At 42.2% G+C, this 22,233-nt stretch overlaps 1 protein-coding gene across 4 annotated transcripts in view; it reads left to right on the top strand.

Moving 5' to 3' along the window:
• The first annotated feature begins 494 nt into the window (after positions 1 to 494).
• Positions 495 to 22,233, top strand: part of TTC7B (tetratricopeptide repeat domain 7B) — a 127,371-nt gene continuing 105,632 nt past the window's right edge. For 3 of the 4 annotated variants that reach the window (XM_054067858.1, XM_054067857.1, XM_054067856.1), the window contains exon 1: positions 495 to 800. In XM_054067858.1, coding sequence (XP_053923833.1) covers positions 680 to 800 — 121 coding nt within the window. In that variant the 5' untranslated portion in view covers positions 495 to 679. The remainder of the gene's footprint in view (positions 801 to 22,233) is intronic. The other variant, XM_054067859.1, reaches the window with a different exon arrangement.

Here is a 22,233-nt window from a genome sequence, read left to right as displayed (position 1 = left end):
TAACGTAGGCACAGGGACCACGGTCCCCCACGCACCGCTCTGCCCTGCGCTGCGCCGCAGAGAAGTTGGATTCATAGGAACATACAGTGCTTTCGGTTGGAACACCACCCAGTTCCAGGCCCCTGCCATGGGCAGGGACACAAGAGGCCCCGCCCCCTCCCGCCATCGCGCCGAGGCCCCGCCCCCCGCCGTCGAGGCCCCTCCTTCCGTCGAGGTCGAGGAGTCCCCGCCCCCCTCCCCGCCCTCAACCCTCCCCGCCCGCCCCTCTCGGCGCCGAGAGCCCGCCCCCTTGCCCTCCCCGCCGTGGCCCCGCCCTTCACGTCGAGCCCCCCGGCCGCTACTCGAGGCACCGCCCCTCCTCGAGCTGCCAAGGCCCCGCCCCCTCGCCTCCGTGCCGCCAAGACCCCGCCCTCCCCATCCGAAGCCCCCGCCCCCTTCCCCGCCCCTCCCCCGCGCAGGCGAGGCCCCGCCCCCTCACCGGGCTGGCGCCGCGCCCCCGCCCCTCGCGGCCGCCGTCAGGGGGCGCCGCTCCCGCCGCTCGGCCGCCGGTGCGGCGCGGGCCGCAGCCCCCGAGCTCCGCCGTCCCAGTCGTGGCTGCCGCCCCGGCGCCACCGTCCTCTTCCCCGCCTTCTCCTTCCCGGCCCCTTACCCCGCCGGGGCGCGGCGGCCCAGCCTCGCCATGGCCACCAAGAAGGCGGGCTCGCGTCTGGAGACGGAGATCGAGCGGTGCCGCTCGGAGTGCCAGTGGGAGCGGATCCCCGAGCTCGTCAGTCAGCTCCCGGCCAAGCTCATCGCTAACGGTGCGGGGCGGGATGCGGGGCGGGGGGGCCGCGGCGGCTGCACGGGCAGCTCGGGTTGCGTTACTCGGCCTCGGTGTTCTTGCATCGAGAACTTCGACACGTTTAGGTGAAGCGCGGTGTTTCATTCAGAGGTCCGGGTCTGGAATCTCTGGCATGAGAAGAACATGGAGCTGTTGGAGCGGGTCCAGAGAAGGCCACGAACGTGATCCGAGGGCTGGAGCACCTTCTATGTGAGGACAGGCTGAGAGAGTTGGGGATGTTCAGCGTGGAGAAGAGAAGGCTCCAAGGAGACCTTATAGCGACCTTCCAGTACCTGAAGGGGCTACAGGAAAGCTGGAGAGGGACTGTTTACGGAGGCTTGTCTTGGTAGGAGAAGGGGAAACGGGTTTAAATTGGCATGAGGAAGATTTAGAGTAGACATTAGGAAGAATTTCTTCACAATGAGAGTGGTGAGGCGCTGGCACAGGTTGCCTAGGGAAGCTGTGGCTGTCCCATCCCTGGAGGTGTTCAAGGCCAGGTTGGATGGGGCCTTGGGCAGCCTGGTTCTTGGTGAGAGGTGTCCCTGCCCATGGCAGGGGCGTTGGAACTGGGTGATCTTTAAGGTCCCTTCCAACCCAAACCATTCTATGGCTCAGAGGTGTGGAAGTGCCTACGAAACATGGGAGATGCAGGGAAGTTCTGTTTGGTGTGGATTCCTGGGCTCGCTTCATCCTGTGTATGAGAAAAGACAGGGGGATAGCATCCACCTCTCTGGTATCACTCATCTGCTTGAGGTGGACCTGGAGGTATTCTTAGACAGAAATGAAGCCTGCAGAGACAGAACTTGGAGTGATAAGTTAACATAGAGAGGGTGAGGCATGAGATTGATGTCACTGGGAGCATGTGGTGAAGGCAGTGATAGCTTTGCACACTTAGGCAGAGAAGAAAACTGCATGATTCAGGTCTATAGAAATGCACATAAAAGAGAGAAAGCCTGAATCAAAGTAAGGAGAAGAGTGAGGATTTAAGAATAGATGGAAGGGTAGCAGATAATCTTACGTGCATTGGCCTTAAAAACATGTAAGTGATGATCCTGAAAGATACTGGTATTCTGCTGACTAAAAATAAACGCAGCTGAAAAGGTTGAAGGTATTTGGTTTAGTGTAAGGGCGTGTTTAATCGAGTTATAGACTGTGCACTAGTTAAAGATCAGTTTAAGCAAAAGCAAATGTTTTTTGGCTGTCTGGTTGAGAAGGATGATCTTCATAGTTTTAAGGCGTACTGAGGTGTTTCAGACAGGTAGGGAGAGCTGGGCAGGAGTTTGACTGGAGTTTCTCTGACCTGCACACTTTTTATCTAACTTAAGCATATCAGAGAAGGCAATGCAATCTGCTTAACTTTACTCTTACATGATTTTCACAGTACGGTATTTTTTAAATCCTGTACCAGTTAAAACAAATTATTGGAGCACCACCTGCTCCCTTAAACATGGGAAAGTATAACATGTAGATCTTTGTCTTTTTCTGACGACACAGGAATTATTAAATGAGCGTCTGTGGCTTTGGAAGTTCTAGCTGACTGGAAACATAACAATCAGCAAGCTAAGTGATCATAAGGGACTCTCCTTTTGTAGTGGAGTAAGGCAGGTATAGAGTAATTTATTTAATGAAATACATGCCGCTGCCATTGAGAGTGTCTGAAACTAAGTTTGTGTTCTAGAACCTGGTGTACCCAACAGGTTGCAGGCCAAGGTTATTGGCAAGTGAGACTATGAAGGAGAGGCAGTGCCTCCGTTCCATCTGTAAAGACAGGTATGAGCTGATGGGCACTCTAGTTTGTATCCCTGTTGTTATTTAATCTGAAGGAATTAATTTAAGAAAAAGTATTGGAAACTTTACAGCTTCCTTCTGTAGTAATGCACAGTTTTACGAATCAGCTAGGGAATGGCTAACAAAAGATCTGTTATTTTGGCTGAATGTGGAACAATATGTCATAGGGATTATTTAGAAGCATCAGAAAAGGGGAAATAGAGGAAATGATCTTCATTGTGTCCATATATTGATGTGTAGGGAACTGGCTCCGACTCTTGAATGCTGGAGTGTTTTAACTGAGGATGTCAGCGTTGCTAGAAATAGGGTTTGTTTCTCTTTGAACGCAGATGGGAAAGAGTCCTTTAAGGAAGCGCTCTCGCAGTTTCTTCAGTCTTGCACTATTGCAAAATAATATACTGTTTCTTTACCAAGACTTAATTACACCTCTTGTTTGGAAATAGGGATTAGAAAACGTTGCAGAAATTTTAATAGGCTGGATTATTATTTGGGTTCGCTTGCACTGATTTAGTGTTTCCTATTATCAAGTTCCTGTAACTTGGAGCTTGCGACCCAAATCAAATGAAGGAATAAATGGCAGTGACAGTTCCCAGGGTGAATGTGTGTGTATGCATAGGGCAATAATGTGTACTTTGGAGGAATGCAGCGCTTGAGCGGTGTGGTATTTTGAGTGTGGACTTGATCTTTTAGCATTATTCGTTCTGTTTTGTTCTGCTGATGGATCCTGTCTGCTTCATCATAAAATTAGGAGTTTGTACAAAACTGATGGTGGATCAAATATAAATGATACTTTATGTAGGGTTTTGGGTGCACAAAAATGGCACTTACTAGAACAAATTTCTGTATCTGATGGTTTGTATTTGAAATGCTTTGTGAGCTTACTGAGCTTCAAGATAGAGAAGAGCTGTTAATGGATTGATCACTGCCTTTGCTATTCTGTTAGTAATAATCACAACTTAGATAATGCAAAATGTGTGTTCTGTGTCAAACCTGTAACTTGCATTGTTTTTCGCAAAGGGTATATAGATGAAAGAAAAGTGTTTAACCTGACTCAATAGTTAGGCTCTTATCCAGTATTACATTTCTGTCCTTCAGAACCAGGATTCAGCAGCACTAATAAGATTCATGCTGCGTAACACAAATCTCTGAGCTCTTGCTTTATCAGCACTTCTGTAAAAGTCTGTGTCAAAACTGTTACGTGCAGATGTGGTGGGTCAGCCTGGGCTAGCAGCTAGTGCCCATCCAGTCACTCAAGTCTCTCTCTGTCCTTAGTGGGGTAGGAGCAGAAAATTGAATGAGAAGCTTGAGATAGAGATAGGGACATTACTTACTAATTTTTGTCACAGACAAAACAGACTCAACTTGGGAATATGAATTTAACTAGCTACCGGTTAAAATAGATTCTGATAGTAAGAAACAGAAAGATGGACAGGAAAGCAGCAGTTTTCCTCCCACCTTTTCCAGGTTCAACTTCACTCCTGTGCCCCAGACCCCACATGGGGTGTGGGGGGCAGAGGGGTTACAGTCAATGCAAGGTGTTTTTTTTCTGCTGATCCTTCTGATCCTTACTTCTCACGTTTTCCCTCTGATATAGTGTGGGCTCCCTGCTGGCTGCAGTCCTTCAGGAAAAAAATCTGCTCTGGCACAGGCTTTCTATGTGCTGCAGTTCCTTCAGGGCATATCCACCTGTTCCAGCTTGGGTCCTTCCCAGGCTGCAGCGGTGGATATCTGTTCTGGCACTGGGAGCACCTCCTCCACCTCCTTCTCTGACCTAGGTGTTTTCTCTGCTGTTTCTCATTCCTTTTGTTTCCTCCTCCTCTCTGTGGCATTTTCTGCCCTTTCTTAAATATGCTGCCTGCTTTGCTGAAGGGCACCACTGTGTCTTTCTGTGGGGCTGGGACAGGGCAGCCTCTGGCCTTATTCCACAGGGATCACCCCTGCAGCCCCCTGCTGCCAGCACCTTGCTGTTTGCAACCAGTACAGCAGGGTGTACACAAACCATAGCAGCTCGCGTAGAAATCGTTGTGCTCCTCTGTGGTTCACAATTACGTGGTCTTTGGCCAGTCTTTAGGCTGTTTGGTTGCCATAGCCAAGCGTTTGCATCCTGAGTATTCTCAAATGGAACTGAGACAAAACCCCAAGTTGTTAGAAATAAAAACTTAAAGCAGTTTTCACTCATGAAGCTTTATGAGCATTCCCTACTTGTTTAACTAACTGAAAAACTTTCCTTCTAAGAAAATAATCTGAAGAACTTCTGATTCTGCTTGTTGAATTTTGTCTAGCATTGCAAATAAGTAGCTTGGTGGTGAAGCACAGCCATGAGAGTTAGCAGAAGCTCCAAGTACAAAATTACTTGTTCACAGTGTATTGGAAGAGGTAGAATAGTAGATGTTGAATATCTGAAATTAATGAGAACATAACAAGTGCACCCAGAATTAGGGAAGCATTGGTTATGGGATCCTATTCTATTTTAAGACAGTCTGAATGGGCTATTTTATTTCATAAAGGCCTTAGTCTATTGGAAGAACCGTGCAAACTTTATCTTGGAAAACTTGGCTGGCATAAAACCCACAGTTGTGTGAATGAAATGCAACATTCCATAAGAAGGAGATTTTCTCTAAGATCACAGTTCAGTCTAACAGTCCCCCAAATAACTAGTGATGATCACAACGCTTTGATGTTAATGATGACACGAATTTCAAATCCTCATATTTTTTTGTAATTGAAAGTTTTATTTTTTAAGAGCTCTGTAAAATTGTTCTTCTCAAATACTGAAAAATAAAACTTCTGAAATTCCAGTGATGATTCTTTTCCATTAAGCTTATCGTAGCATTTTGGTTACTGATGACTAGTGTTTTGTAAGTGTTCACATTTATGAGGACTGTTTTGAAACCTCTCTACAACAGGTTTAGTGAGAAAATTATGTCATTCCTAGCTTTGGGACTTGGGATTCTCAAGGTGCCTGGAGTTTTGTGGTGTTTCATAATTTTGATATCTAGCAATTGTGTTTCAAAGCCTGTTGCAAATCTTTCATGAATTTTTGATGAAACTGTAGCATCTCCAAGGAAGTGGCTACAATTGACTTTCAGTATGAAAGTTGTGTCTGCTCAGCACCTTCTCAGGACATTAGTGCTCTAATGTTTTCTTTCCTTCCTTTGGAAACATACTGAGGAAACCTTAGTCAGTTCAATGGCAAGCTGAACAGACAAAATAAAGGATCCATGAATTTCTACAGATATTTCCGGCCATTCATTGTTGCTGCAATCAGAACGTGACCTTGCTCAAGTTCAGTGAGATGTATGACTGTCTGGAAAAGCACTGAGGATGTGAATTTTTATAGTTCATGATATGATAGATAGGTAGAATGATATAGATCTGCAGGAACTTTAGCTGGTGTGAAATATTGCATTACTGTGGGGAGAGAATGCACGCCCCAGAGGTTTATGGATCTATACACTACAAAAAGCATTGTGACGTTGCCATGAAAATAGAACATTAGTGATAGGTATCAAGTTTGATGATGGAAATACACCAACCTTTTAACACACTGCTTTCTCACCAATTAAATTTCTTACTACCATTACTATGCCATTTCTGTTCATTGTTGTTTTGTTTGTGTGTGTTCTCTTCTTTATCTGCCTTTGCTCTCAACACCTTGTTTCTATAATTTCTTATATCTTTCCTCAAATTTAGCCTTGCAGAGTGAGGGAGCAGAGAGGAGTTAGGAACAGAGTAGCAAACCCAAAGGATTGGGAAGTATTTTGCATGTCTGTTTTTTTGTTTGTCACTTTCTTTATCTGGATATAAGTAGGGTGTAAAATAGAAACATCTTACTTAGTGTTTTCATTTGTTTTGCTTATTTGTGAAATAGAAGACCTCAGATGTATGGTTAAAGCTTATCCTCGGAGTAAACCAGGAATTTCTAAACCTCTTAGGACTCATGCCCTACTTAGAAGGTGTTTGTCAAATTTCTTTGTTTTTCATACATACAGCTTGTAATGTCATTTATATATGCAAAGCATTTTGAAAAGATCTACATCTCTACCAGAGAAGTTTGCAAACCATGATATGACATGCCTTTTTGTATTTCCACGGAAGTGGAAATGAAGTTCTCTTCATTATCTTTTTTGTTTTCCTTCTGCTGTGTTTGCTATCGTATTTACAGAACAAGAGTACTAAGGACACATGTTTTTCTGAATAAAGACCAACTCACATGTGTTGTCTTACTTTTAACTAACAGCTTTGTTTCTTCAGATAGCCAGGGCTGTTACAGCAGTGTAAGTGATGATGGAGATCTGCTGCTTGTGCTCCGACTGGCTTGTTATCTAGAATAGAAAGTGCCAGCATAGTCAGTATGATTTCACAAGTAACCAAGCTGGTCTGACACCTTGCTGCTATTGCGAGGAGGAGTTTTTTTCTTGTTACCTTTCCTCACGCTGCTCCTTCTCTGTGTAGTTTCTCCAGGTTACCTATTTCTGGCCTCTCCCTTATGTTGATGAACACCAGAGGTAGCACTGTGCTGTGCTGGGCCAACAGAAAACTATTCTCTTCCTGGAGTTAGTTTCTGCTGCCTTAAAGAGCTGATTTGCCTCCCACAGGGGTCTAAAGAGTGTGACAGCTGGTAGAAAATGAACAGTGGCAGCAGCCAGTGAAGGGCAAAGGTGAGGGGAACATTCTTCTCTCACTGCAAGGAAGCATGTAATTGGCCTAAGTGAAATGAACTAAGTACTTCTGCGTATTTGGAGCTTATAGCTGCTTACATTTGTAAGACTACTTCTATATATTATGAATGTAATTATTTTAGAAGTTAGACATCTTGCATATTAGTGTTGGGTTGGTGGCACTCTATCGCTTTGTTTAAAAGTTATAAGAAGAAAGGGTAGCCTCATTTACCAGTGTATATATATTGGTACGTCAGTATTACAGCTGCTCTGTGTTCCTTTAACGTAACTTCAAGGGTTCTTTACGGAAACCAGTTCGTTAGTATAAACTCAGGATCATTGATACCACTTTTGTTTGAATTTGATTTGCATGGTAGTTAAGAAGGCAGCATAAGGTCCTTAACCATGCCAAATGTGGGCCATTCCACCTCCCTGCAAATCTGTCTTGTAAATGATCAGATTTAGAATTTGCTGTGTGTTTTTCTCTGCACTGAACATGATTTAATTGGTGATCTGATAAGAAGCAACTGAAGACAATAATTTTGTAAAAAGCTAAGCAGCAGGATATTGCGATAAAGTGGAGGGAGTGAGGATGTCTGGCAAATAGTGCAGTGTTTGTTGGCAACAAGACCTTTAATCATCGAGAGCGTTTGGTCTCTGCTTCAGGCTCTGGAGGAAGAGTACTGAATCTGGGCATTTCTCTGGTGTCAGCAAAGGTGTGGCAGGCTATACAGTGGCAGTTACTAGTAAGCTGCTCTGATCAGAGATGTTATCTGTTACTCTTTTGCTTCAGGAGATGTTGCATGAGGTTCTGCAAGTTCCCACCTCACTGATAATTTCTGTGTGATTGGTACGATTCCATTCAAAATATATATGCATAAACAGAAATCCTTTACTGTAATCTTGTATTACCTTCAACAGAAGGGAATGCATGAAAGGTGTTTTTTTTTTTTTTTAAATGTACTTGTGAAATAATTTTATATTTCCTTTTTACAGATTTTGCTACAGCTTTATAGTGTATATGCTGTTTTTTTTCCCAATGGAATCTTGGTTCATTCAGTTCACAGACTAGAGCAGCCTCTGGAGATAGAGACATAAATCTTAAGGACAAAATCAAATATTTTGTAAAATCATTCATTCTGTCCTTATAATTATATTGATCACTGCCTGTCACATAAGAAATCTGTAATTTCTGTAATACTGTAGTAGGAAGAAAGCTGCTTGCCTTAAGCACTTGGTTAATAAGTTTGTCACCCGCATTAGTATTCTGCAGAGTTGGCATATTAACAGTGATTAATCAACGACTCAAGTTCTGATACAGTTTCTCTACAGCTGATATTTCTGATGTGTAACATGTAAAGGGTGATAAAGCAAAGGAAGGATCTTGAAATATGTGTTTATATTGTCTGGAAAGTGGGACAGGATCAGGATCTGACCCTAGCAGATATTTAGGAGTTGTTCCTTTGATAATGAAAGTAGATCTTGAATGTTTAAGCCGCACTGAAAGAAAGCAGGAAATAAAAAGAGGACTAATGTGGTACAGTGTTTGGCAAATATTGCTCTTCCACTGCTAGGTTCCCTGCTTACATTCAATCTGAAATCATCTATTGTTGTTCTATTTCGGTTACTTCCTGGGCTATATGAATTAGAAATTCCCCTTTATCAGAATAAAGGAGTAATCTTTTCAGCCTTGAGCTTGCTAGCTGCTGGACCCCTGGTGCATGCAGCTCCTTGGGGAACTGACACCTATTATGTAGTTACTCAGAGTCCCCAGGTGGAGGGTGTTGCCAGGTTTCATAGCAGACTTATCCTTCCTCTTCCTAAAAGGATGTGTAAACTGTGCTCCTTTAGCAAAAAGTGGGTGGGGAATCCTGTTTGGTTCTAGACAAATCCTGAATGCAGCTCATTTGAGCCCAATAACTTGCTTTATCTCCATAAGCTTTTTGCAAAGGCAACCAGGATATGGAAACACTAAGCTTCCAGGCCCTCTCTTATTTTTACGGCAGTTAATTATGTGAACAAGTTGTTGCTTATCTTTCAAGTGTACCCTGTTTCAAATTCAGGTTTGCCTGGGCTCAGATTCCAGCCACACTTCTGTTTTTCTTTTTACCGTTTAATTACAGTCTCTTTACCTTAATGGTGCAAAAATGCTGTGCATTAATTGAGGCTTTGAAGCAATCACAGGATTGCTTTAGTGCCAGGTTTACAGAGCGGCGTAAGCAGGGGACCTACTGCTTTTAGAGCAGCTGGTAGAATTAAAAAAAAAAAAAACAAACCCAAAATTGCTAAAAAGTGCTTTCTGTCTTGAAACTGGTGGTTATAGACCTGAGACAGTTGTCTCCGAGAGTGACAGGTATAGGCTACTGTCTTTCAAGAATTTACTTCGGGTTTCTTTCCCAGGTGAAGCTACTGGGGGAAAGAGGATGAGGAGTGGCTGTTTTATGTGACTGTAAAGAACTGCAAGATCTTGTCTTCTGGGGAACAGAGGCTCATATGTGTGCTTTCATTAGAGTTTTGGGTCATCAAATGGATGAAAAGTGTCCCTCTTCTGATCTGACAATTATCATAGAATCATAGAATGGTTTGGGTTGGAAGGGACCTTAAAGATTGTCCAGTTCCACCTGCCTGCCATGGGCAGGGATATTAATCAGTGATTATCACAGAGACAGGTCCAGGGAGTGAAAGTGTGAACCAAAATCTCTAGATGGTGAGGTTTAGGGATTGCTCCTGATATATAAGAAGTTGAGTAGAGTCAGGATCTCTTAAGTCTTTTATGTCTTTTTTTTTTTTTCCAACCATTTTCTTTATCTTTTGGGGAGAACAAAAGTTGGATTCTGTTATCATCATCTGTCAAATTTGCACTGTGCTGCAATCATAGAATCACCAGGTTGGAAAGGACCCACTGGATCATCGAGTCCAACCATTCCTAACACTCCCTTAAACCATTTCCCTAAGCACTTCATAAACGCGTTCCTTAAACACCTCCAGGGAAGGTGACTCGACCACCTCCCTGGGCAGCCTGTTCCAGTGCCCGATGACTCTTTCTGGGAAGAATTTTTTTCTGATATCCAGCCTGAACCTCCCCTGGCGGAGCTTCAGGCCATTCTCCCTTGTCCTGTCCTCAGTCACTTAGGAGAAGGGGCCAGCTCCCTCCTCTTCACAACCTCCTTTTAGGTAGTTGTAGAGAGTAATAAAGTCTCCTCTCAGCCTCCTCTTCTCCAGGCTAAGCAACCCCAGTTCCCTCAGCTGCTCCTCCGTAAGACTTGTTCTCCAGCCCCCTCAACAGCTTTGTTGCTCTTCTCTGGACACGCCCCAGAGCCTCAACATCCTTCTTGTGGTGAGGGGCCCAGAACTGAACACAGTACTCAAGGTGTGGTCTCTCCAGTGCCAAGTACAGAGGGAGAATAACCCTGGACCTGCTGGTCACACCATTTCTGATACAAGCCAAGATGCCATTGGCCTTCTTGGCCACCTGGGCACACTGCTGGCTCATGTTCAGTCAGCTGTCAACCATTAGCCCCAGGTCCTTCTCCTCCAGGCAGCTTTCTAGCCACTCTTCCCCCAATCTGTAGCACTGCATAGGGGCGTTGTGCCCCAAGAGCAGGACCCGGCATTTGGCCTTGTTAAACCTCATGCCGTTGGTCTCGGCCCAGCAGTCCAGCCTGTTCAGGTCCCTTTGCAGAGCCTCCCTACCCTCCAGCAGATCCACGCTTCCACCCAGCTTAGTGTCATCTGCAAACTTGCTGAGGGTGCACTCAATGCCTTCATCCAGGTCATTGATAAAGACATTGAACAGGGCTGGACCCAGTACCTAAGGAACCCCACTTGTGACTGGCCTCCAGCTGGAGTTAACTCCATTTCCCACCACTCTCTGGGCCCGGCCATCCAACCAGTTTTCAACCCAGGAGAGTGTGTGCCTGTCCAGGCCAGAGGCAGACAGTTTCTGAAGCAGAATGCTGTGAGAAACTGTGTCAAAGGCTTTATTGAAGTCCAAGAAGACTATATCCACAGCCTTTCCCCCATCCACTAGTCAAGTCATTTTGTCATAGAAGGCGATCAGGTTAGTTTGGGAAGATCTGCCTTTCATGAATCTGTGTTGAGTGGGCCTGATCACCCGGTTCTCTTGCATGTGCTTCATGATGGCACTCAAGATCACCTGTTCCATGACTTTCCCTGGCACTGAGGTCAGACTGACTGGCCTGTAGTTCCCTGGATCCTCCCTGTAACCCTTCCTGTGGATGGGCACAACAATTGCCAGCCTCCAGTCTAGTGGGACTTCCCCAGTCAGTCAGAACCAGTGGAAGATGATGGATAGGGGTTTGGAAAGGACATCCGCCAGCTCCTTCAATACTCTTGGGTGGATCCCATCTGGCCCCATAGACTTGTGGGTGTCTAGCTGGGCAAGCAAGTCTCTAACCGCCTCCTCTTGTATCATGGGAGCCTTATTCTGCTCCTCTAACTCCTGGGTTTGTACACAGAGGGAACAACTTTCCTTGCTATAAAAGACTGAGGCAAAGAAGGCATTAATTATCTCAGCCTTGTCCTCATCCCTTGTCACTGTTGTTCCTTCTGCATCCAATAGGGACTGAATATTCTCCCTAGTCCTCCTTTTCTTGTTAATGTATTTGTAGAAAGATTTTTTATTATCTTTCACAGACTTAGCCAATTTGATTTCTAATTGGGCCTTAGCCCTCCTGATTTTTTCCCTGCATGATCTCACTTCCTCCCTGTAGTCCACCCAATACGCCTGCCCCTTCCTCCGAAGCTCATAGACCTTCTTCTTTTTGATGCATCTCGGGACCTCCCTGCTCAACCAAGCTGGCTTTTTCCCCTGCTGCCTCCTTTTCTGGAACATAGGGATGGCTTGCTCTTGAGCTGCTAGGATTTATGTAGCTGTATTGTAGAGTGTGGACAAAAGTCACTTCCCCATAACATGATTTGGTCTTGCCTTTCATCTAAATAGTCTCTTTTCTTTGTTTTATGAATTTTGGTGGCTGTCCTGGCATGAGTCTTCAGTGCTCTGATGGTCTTAACATTTCACAAAATTTGGGAGCTTGAATATTGAAAATAAGGCCATGAAAATAATATTATTTGAAACAATACTTGCAGTTTTGTGTTCTTAATGTGTGCCTTCATAAAATGAATTTCTGTAGTTGTGGTACTTAGGAAGTAAATTTGCATACATATAAATAGTCTGGGAAGCTTATAATATTTTTCTTCAAAGTGACTTTTGGTTGTCAAGCAGGAAAATTGGCTAGATGCTGCATAGCTGCAGAGTAAAAGAATGCCATGCCCTCTGTGAACTTAAGAGGTAGAGGAGTGAATGACTGTGTATAATTAAAGATGTTAACGATTAGAATTAAGTTCCTTTGAGTGGCTGACTCTGTATTTTCTGCTTCTGATTTTACGTGTGTATCATCTGCATCAGTCTGCAGCCTTTCTGCAGTAGTGCCGGTTGGTCTGCTCATGTTCTCTAGCTATTTTACTACTGTCCCCAGAGACTTGACTGGACAAGATCCTGGGCAACCTGTTCATCTTTCTTGGAGCAGGGGTATTGGATGAGACAGTCTCCAGAGGTCCCTTCCAATCCATTGTGTGATGCTGTGTATTCTCACTACTTGGTAGTCAGCGGTGGAACCATAAGTGACATCTCTATATCCACATATTGGTTTTCTTTTCTTTTAATGTAAACAGTGTATAAATCTAAGATTAGTCTTAGCATTCATTTTAATCTAGGTAACTTCTGGTCAGAGTTACTTGAATGGGTACTTGGAGAGCTCTGCCAATATTCCTCTTCAGGTACAGCCAGTGCTGTCGATGATTGTTATGTGCATCATGATCAAAGCAAATGTCTTTGTTTTCAGTGTAAGATCAACTTGCTTCCAGTTGGAAAACACTCGTTTCATGCTGTTTCTGTCAGATGAATATGAAATCAGCTCTGGATCCAGGACTTCCAGATCCTCCTCTGAAAGAAAGCTCCATTTCAAAATGGCCTTCTTGCTAAATGTTCTGTGGGATGCTGTAAAGTTTTTCACCTCTCCAGCTGTTTTTACGGAAAATTTACTCTGAAATATTTGTCTGGGCACTGTATGAGCAGTTGACCCCTTTGGGATCCTTCTTGCTACATCCCACTCCTGGATAAAAATCCCTCAGATTGTTTGTTTAGATTTAGGCATAACAATAACCCAACATGTTTTAGGAAGTCTGAGGAAAAATCCTCTCAAAATAATTGAGCATGCAGCCCTTCAGGTACTTTAAGCCTTCAGTTTTACCTTTAGAGAGAATAAAAGCTTTAGGGATTGAGTAGGAGGAGATTCCTTTCTCACTCACAAGCTACTTTCCCTCTGGGAAGATTTGAAGTGCCAGAACAGAGCTTACAAGGCAAGTCTCAACTTGGTGGAATCCTGCACGTCAATTTATGGTCCCACTGGGGTACTGGAAATCTTAAAATTGTCCTCTTTACCCCTTGACTGTTTCCTCACCTGCCTTTTAACTTTTTTTTTTGTTTTCAATCCTGAGTTAAAGTTTGGGTTTTTGTTTCTTTCACTCTCTGGAATCCAACAGGGCAGGTGAAGCAGCAGCGTCTTCTGTTCTTACAACTCCATGTTTCGTCTCATTGATCTCACCTCGTGCAGTATCTTCATTTGGAACTAATGGCAATCATGATCTTTCAACTTCAGTGCATTCAGACAGTTGTGCTTTTTAAGTGTCTGAATCATGTTACCTGAAATACTGAAGATTTTAGTGGAGAGTGGATGAAGTAATAGATCATCTTTTACATCTGTTATCTACTTGCTTAAAAGGCAAGATTCAGGTTTGTTTGCTGAGTCATCTCAGCTTCTCTAGCTAGTTTGCTCTGTATTTCCTACTCCTAAATACTTGTTATTCAAATTCAGGTCCTCAGGGCTTGAGTTTGATGTTGAGCCTCTTTGCCTAAAACTTTGTGGTAGGAGAGTTTATCCTAATTCTGGACTTTTTTCTTGCAACTGTATAATTGAGAAGACAGTGAAATTGAATACTAAAAATGCTTCTTTCAATATATGCCATTTGGCATATGAAGAAGAAAATGATGTTTTTCCCCATACTCTTTTTGCTTTAGATGTTGAGCTGTTGAACCTCTGCAATGCGTAACTGCCTTTGTTAGCACAGAATCATGGGTATTTTGTCAGTGTACCGCAGCAGTACAACATAGATATTTCATTGCATAGGAACATCTTGTACATGGAGCCTTGATACCAGAATCAGGGGTGTTGACAGTTGTTACCACAGAGGTGATAGCAGCTACATTATGTGGGAGGCATGTTTGCATTGTACCTCTCAAGTATTTCCTTCTGATGTTAAAAATACAACTGAAATAAGTAATTATCAGGCTCATTTAAAAATTATCAAATTTTCTATATTAGGAACATTTGCGAAACCACAGAGGTAGCACTTGTGGCCTATATAACCTTCAGTGTTTTGCTTTGTGTTTTTACCAAAGACTGTTGAACCACCACTTTAATGAACCAGCTGCTCGGTACCTCACTGAATAACAAACAGCGGTTTCATTAGTTCTGTTGAGAACACTTAATTATGTGCTCTGGCTGTATCTTGGTGTACTCAAGAATGGAATGAAATTTTAGTTGCTTCTTGGAGAGGAAGTTTGCAGGCAAGAGACGGAGATCTTGATCTGCATTCTGTTAGGGCTTCTTTTTTCTTTTTTTTTTTTTTTTTGAGCTGTATACAGTGTTGCCATTCTTTCTTTTTTCTTCTTTTCTCCCTAAACTTATTTTTAGAAAGGAATTTAGAGCTAGATATTCCTCTTACCTAGCCTGCTAACAGCCCCTGGGTTCTTCAACAAATTCCTGGAGGCTCTGGTAGCATTTTCAGAAAAGTGATTATATGTTATTTAGTGCATGATGATTTAAGATGGAGCGTGTTAACTATTATTTAAGCTAATAGTAATAAGTATTCTTGTCATTCTTGGCCCAGGATAGATGAAGAGTGATCCTCTGTTTTAATTCTCGTTTTTTCTGCAAGGAAATGCTTTGCATCCTGATAGTGTGGTAACAATTCTGCTTCAAAAAGCAGATGTTAATAATCAAGTATAAGAGGAGCTGTCATTATGATATTTTTAGACACTGTCTTACAAAGGCACATCACCACGTGTGTTTTTTCCCTGCCCTGTATTTATGCCAGCATTTATTCTTATTTTCAAGATAAGAAAATAAGAATTTATTTGCGCTGTCTGCGCAAGTTCTTCTCAGGACATTTTGTATGAATGTCTCTTAAGCTTTCCCTAAGCTGAAAGAAAACAGCTTGCCATGTGTAGAAACGTCTGTGTTTTTTGCTTTCAGTGCTAACAGAAATGGATATTTCACCTTAAGCACCCTTCAGTTTGTCTTGCAGTTCCAAAGTGCTCAAGTTTGTCTTTGATTATAGACAGAGGACATCCTATTTGGCCCATGGATTATTTCAGTGGTACTGTGATGTTCAGAAACAGATGGGCTCGGCTATGCTTCTCCAGTTAGGAAATGGTTCTGCAATGCAGTTGTGATATAAGTCATCAAATGTCCCCTAATGCTACTAAATAATTGTTAATGAACTTTACAGTGGAGAAATGGATGAATAAGAGAGAACTTTTCATTTGATCAGTAATTTTATACTGGCCCATAACTATCTCTATTTTCTAAAAGTGGGAAACTTTTCTCATGATATTGTAACTGTTTAATAACGATTTTTTTTTTTCTTCTGAAACATCTATTTAGCTTGGCTGAAAGAATACTAGGCTTATCATAGAATCATTGAATCATAGAATGGTTTGGGTCAGAAGGACCTTAAAGATCATCCAGTTCCAACCTTCCTGCCGTGGGCAGGGACACGTCCCACCAGACCAGGCTGCCCAAGGCCCTATCTAACCTGGCCTTGAACACCTCCGGGGATGGGGCATCCACAGCTTACCTGGGCAACCTGTGCAAGTGCCTCAGCACCCTCATAGTGAAGAATTTCTTCCTGATATCTAGTCTAAATCTTCCCCTTCGTCCTGTCACTCCATGCCCTTTTAAAAAGTCCCTCGACTTAAAGGTATCTAAGAACTTTGCAGAGCTTAACTCCATCTTTTTAAAGTGCCTCATCAAAAAGTATAATCTAGATCATTCATACTGTGCTGTAAGGAAAAGAAAAGCAATTTCTTCTCAAACGTTACTTACGTTATTTCAGGATGTCTTAAGGGATAGCTAAAATTGATTAAAAACTGCTAGATCTACAGTTTCATAAATGGTTTCTTTCAGAAAAGTCCATATAATTGGATTTTTTGTATGAGCACTATTGAGGCTTGATCTTAACTGTACAGAATGGTTGTCATGCCTCAAGCCAATACTTTGTTAATAAAGCACTCTGTCATAATTTGATTTAAAAATTTGTTGCTGTTGTCTGGCCCCAACTGACTTAGTAGATGAGTGACTCAGTAAATAAGAAAATCCTGCTTTGCAGTAACTTTTATGGTTTGCATTCTGTGACCTGTTGTTTTCCAGTGTTAGTCACCAGCAGCTGGGCAAGAGTGGCACTACTGTGATGAAAGCCACTCCAATTGTAATTTTTTCTTAGGGCGCTGTATCTCATGGTATATGTATATGGCCATGGTACAGGGAAAAGGTGAATGGTGCTGAATATGAGTGACCTAAAAGAACAGCTTTTGTTTTGATATTTAATTGGATCTGCCTGTAAGTTGTGGCTTTTCCCCTCTCCCACCTTTCCTCTGAAGGAAAGTGTGTGTAGTACATTACACTGCACAGTGACTGTCCCCAGCTAGCATGCGGATTATTAGCTTCTCTGACTTGCATCGATGATGGGGACAAAATACCTGGGTGCTATAAACTACTTTGATTCTCATCTTAAGATGTCTGAATAGTTTTGGAGCATGCTCCAGCATGAACTTAAGGCTTTGCTTTTCTCCTGTCTTTAAAGACAATATCATCATCATAAATATCCCAGAGATGGCTTCTTGTTTCTCTCCTCTTACTTTCCTCAGTGTGAGAAATTCTACTGTGTACAAAAGAGGAATAATCTCACAGACTTTCTGCAGAGTGCTACATCTGTGTCTATGCCTGTCTTGTTCTACTGTGGCCCCACAAATAGGTGAGAATTGGAGCTTCTCTTTGGTTACAGGCAAAATGATTATTTCCCCCTTAGTAATATGGATGATTTCAGCACTTCATTTTAAGAATCCTTATGCCTCAGGGAATGCATTTTCACACCTAACAGTGCAAGATTTATTTTCTTTTCCCTTAGTGTGTAACCTGTTCTTCAAGATACTTGCAAATCTATTGTAACCATCCAAGTTAGCTGTTTCAAATGCTTCCATGACAATTATGCAATTCATGGAAACAAACCATCCCTGGGAACTGGTGCACCGTCTACTTGTGGTTTTTTCCTGTCTCTTCATGAAGATAGATCTACTGTATTTAACTTAATTAAAGAAATGCTTGTTACAGGAGTGTGGGCCAGAAGAATTTTTGAGACCTGCTTAAAGGAATGCCTATGAGAGGGAAGGCATGTGTGATGCTTTCTTCATTGGCACGTTTGAAGTGTTGAAGGATGTCAGTGGTAGATTCACTCTATTCATTGCCAACAGCCTTGATGATATTTCAGGTCCTGAACCAAAGTACTGGTTTTAAAGCATCATTTGGATTCCTTGGTATGTTTGACATTTGTATTTCCTAAACCGTCTTTGGAAATAAGTTTGCTCAGTGAAGTGTTAAGCTGGAAAGAAGAATGTTGCTTGTTAAATGAAATACTTTGATGAGTAGAGATCTGGGAGGAAGTCTCTGCTTGCATATTCCTTTAAACTTAGAGTAAGCAGTTTGACATATTTTTACCTGGTTTTAAGTAGTCTCTTAGCTTTAAAAGTACAATTAGCAAAATGAATCTGTGTTGTTCTCCTCCCAAGTAGGACATTACTATGCTGACCTCAAGAACATTTTCAAGGCACGCTCTTTTTTTAAAAATAATCTTTTAAAAGAGGCTCATAAACAAAATTATGTACTTGGAACACTCTTTGGAGTCTTCTGAATATTGTTAGCAAAATGGCTGTGCTGCAAGGACCCCTCAGTGACCTATTCTCTGTGAGGCAAATAATTTTGTCCTATGAATGTGTTCTGAAGCACAGTTTTGTAAGTGTGGACTGAGCCTCTGATCTCCAAGATGCTTTCACATAGCACATGTTAGGCTCCTTATACCAAAGAGTAACTTGCCTGGCACTTGTGTACAGAACCAGCTGTCTTTTCTCTGCTTGCAATTTATGCTCTTTGATTTCTGAAGAGATGTAACAGTTGCAGAAAATTCAGTTCTGTACAGTACTAAGCTAAAGCTGTCTTTGAGCAGGGTAATGTTGGTTATAATATCAGATTTTACTCTTTGTTTGTAGTAATATTGCACATATGCTAATGAGATGTGGAATTTGGAATAATGCTGTAAAAGGGGTTTTGTCTGAAGTATCAGGTTTAGATTTGGTCAGTTTAATGTCCTTTTTAGCTTGCAGCTTGAAACTGAAGCCATGCAAGCTGTAGATTTTATTAATTATGCTAAGATTTCTGTTTAAAGCAAAAGAAAGAACGTGAAGAAAATAAACTGTAACAAAATAAATGCTGAGTATCATAAATAAAAACTCATTTTAGCATATTACTGTTCCTGGAAAATTTGCTTTTTTGCAGCAAGTGGCAATTGTCTGTACAATTTGTGGGGTTTTATGTATCAATGCCTGTGGGGTTTTATGTATCTGTCGATATTGATGTAAAATTACTCCATTTGATAGATGAGTCTTGTGGAGTGAGGCACTATGCCCTGACAGGGGACGACTGTGTTAGGCAAAGGGGACCTATGCTAGTCTCTGATACCTATGTGGGTTGTGTCAGAGTGCTGAAAGAACTGTTCAACACCATTACAAGGACACTGTCATCTTTTTAAAGGTCATGGTGACTGGAAAACAGCCATTGTGGCCATTTGCAAGGTCAGGAGGAAGGATCCAGGATCTGCAGATTGATCAGCCTAACGTCAGACCCTGGGAAGATTAGGAGACATGTCCTGGAGACTGGCTGGAAGGATAAAGAGGTGACTGAGATCGATCAATGTGGGTTTATCAAGGACTGACCCACCAAATAGCTTTTGATGATAAGTGACTGACTTTATACATCAAGTGGGGACAGCAGCTATTGTTAGCTTCAACTTTGTCTAGGCTTTGAACACAGTACCCCAAACTCTCTTGTAGCTCAGTTGAAAGGACAAGTAGACTAGGAGGTAGGTGGAAAACTGGCTGGGCGCAGAGGGTTGGTCACAGGGTGAAAAAAAACAAACCAGAATCCAGTGTATAGTGTATTAGAAGTGGAGCCTCTCAGGGGTTGATACTGCAGTCAGTGCTGTTTGGTAGTTTTCTTGATGAGAATGCACCATCAGTGGTTTCATTGGTGATACAAAACTGAAGAAGGTTGTGTGACTGCTGATTAGTGGAATCACAACAGACTGGAGAAAGGGTCTAATGCAAAACTCATGAAGTTCAGAAAATACAAATGCTACAGTCCTGTGCTTGAGAAGCAATAACTGTAACAGTATAGCCTGAGGGTCAACTGGCAGCAGCTTCGCAGAAAAGGATCTGAAGATCCTTGTGGATGACAAAGGGTTCGTGAGTTTGCAGCAAATCCTTGCAGCAATGAAGACCGACTGCACTGTATTAGCAAGAATGTAGTCAGCAGTTTGAGACAAATGTTTATTCCCTACTGTTTGCCATTTGTGTGACCACATCTGGAATATTTTATCTAGGTGTGGGCTCCCCAGCACGAGGAAGACATTGGTATAGCAGAGTTAGCCCTGTGAATAGCCACCGAGATGATAAGGGAGTGAAAACACATACCTTAAATAAACAGCTCTCCCAACTGGATTTGTTAAATCTTAAGAAGGGAAGGCTAAGAGAGCATCCTACTGCTGCTGTCTCCCACTTCCCTTGAATATGGAGTTGGCCTCTCAGAAATGCACAGTGGAAGTATTGGAAGCAATGCAACAAGGGAGACCTGTAATTTTTTCCTTGCTATCCTTTCAATGAGAACAGTCGTGTTGGAAAAAAAGTAGTCTGGACGGTTTTTCTAGTCTGTGGAACTCCTTAAAACTCAACTGGGTATGATTCGGAGTTGCCTGCCCTAATGTTGAAGTATTTTTCTTATTTTTTTTCCTTCACTTACTACATTGAAATATTTGTTGTTTTTCATTGTTGCTGAACAGACTTCAATGAAAGAGTAGTGAAATGAGTGTAAATTGCTTAAAAAATCCTGGGGAATGCATTTGACCATGGCTGTCAGAGCTGGTGGCTGCTGCTGCTACAGAGTGGAGGCTGTGGACAAGGTTTTGTCAGAGCCTCATATTGGTCCCTGTGGGAGCTTATGCTGAGAGCATCTACTGCCCCTTTCCCTGCTTTCATCTGTAGTGTAAGATAATGTGTGGGTAAAACACATGCTATAATAACTCATTCTGTTTCTCTTCAGAAATGTTAAATTTCTAGTGTGCAAGGACATCAGCTCACCTTCGATGCAGTATACCCTAAGCTGTATCTAAGGTGTGTATTGTGTGCAAAATTGAAGCCTTCTTATTTGTCAGGACTTTAGTTTAACTTCTTGTATTTGTTTTTTTTAAAGTGTACATCAGGTTATTGAGATGAAAACATTTCGGGCCAACTTTATAAACAGATCAGCTTTGTTGAGGAAGGTGCAAAGTGTATGATAGACTCATTAATGCGTGTCAAACAGTGCTGTTTACCATATGAGTATTGAACTGGTAAATAAAGGCTGCTTTTTTTTTTTGGTTGACAATGCATGGGTAATAAGATTTTATTGTTATACTGTGGCTGTATTGTTGAGTAGTACTTATTTTTTTTTTAACTGGAAATTGTATGCCTTTCATACGTATTTGAAAGATGCGGAGTGTCATTCTTTTCAAAAATGTCTCTAAAGTAATGTTGCATCAGGAAGAGACTTTGTTTTCGCCTTTCTTATCTTTCAAGGACCAGACATTTTTGGCTAGCATGTATCAAAGCTGTGTACAGTGTGTGCTGTTATTGGGAGGATAAATTGAGCAGAAAGGGCGCAGTTTAGGCAAAACAAAACACGGGTGGAGAGGCATAGAGGTTCCCTTCAAAGAAGAGAGTGCATGTGGAAGTTGACACTTGAGATTATTTGATGTGTGATCTAGAGATGATATGAGCATAGCTGAAGTATCAGGAGAAATTTTGGTGGACAAAGGAATGGAACTGTTACTGCAAGTTTGAGATTGATGAATTTGACAACTACGATATGAAAGCCAGAAAATTAAGCAGACCGGTAACCAGGCTGCATGTGTTTGTCTTTGTCTGGATCTTTCCCTTCTCCAGTAGTGTTTAAACAGTACAGCATGAATGAATGGTAGTTGAGAACAAATAAATGTCCAGATTACCATGGATATCTTTCCCAGAACACCAAATAAAAAACATAATTGGAAAAATAAGCACTCTCTTGATGTTTTTGCTATTTGTCTGGTTTCTTAAACTCTCTCTTGAAGAAATGGTAGTTTAAGAATCAGCAGTTAGCTGGAGGTCCTAGGGAAAAAAGTTCTAGGTTTTTGTTTTTCTACTTGATAGGACTTCTTATAGGACAGCAGCAGTCTTTATAGCTTACTGTATAATGGCATTGTACATGGGTCATATGTAAGTTCAGCTGACACAGTACTGAAATTTGCTGTACTTAAAAGGTAAGACAATGCCAATGTATTTATACTTCCTAAGGGAAAGCTTTTCCTCTACAGTACCACTGATGTTGGTATGTCCTGGTCTTTCTCTGCCTTCCAATAACCTCTAAGGACAGTGCTAAAGATGATAGGATGGTGAACAGTTTTCTGATTATTATCTTTTCACCTTTCCCCTTTTAAACGTCTATTTTATTTGTTGTTAGTTCAAATGTGGGTTATTCC

This window comes from Cuculus canorus, chromosome 5 (assembly GCF_017976375.1).
Source record: "Cuculus canorus isolate bCucCan1 chromosome 5, bCucCan1.pri, whole genome shotgun sequence".
NCBI lineage: Eukaryota > Metazoa > Chordata > Aves > Cuculiformes > Cuculidae > Cuculus > Cuculus canorus.
This window is presented reverse-complemented; position numbering and strand designations above follow the sequence as displayed.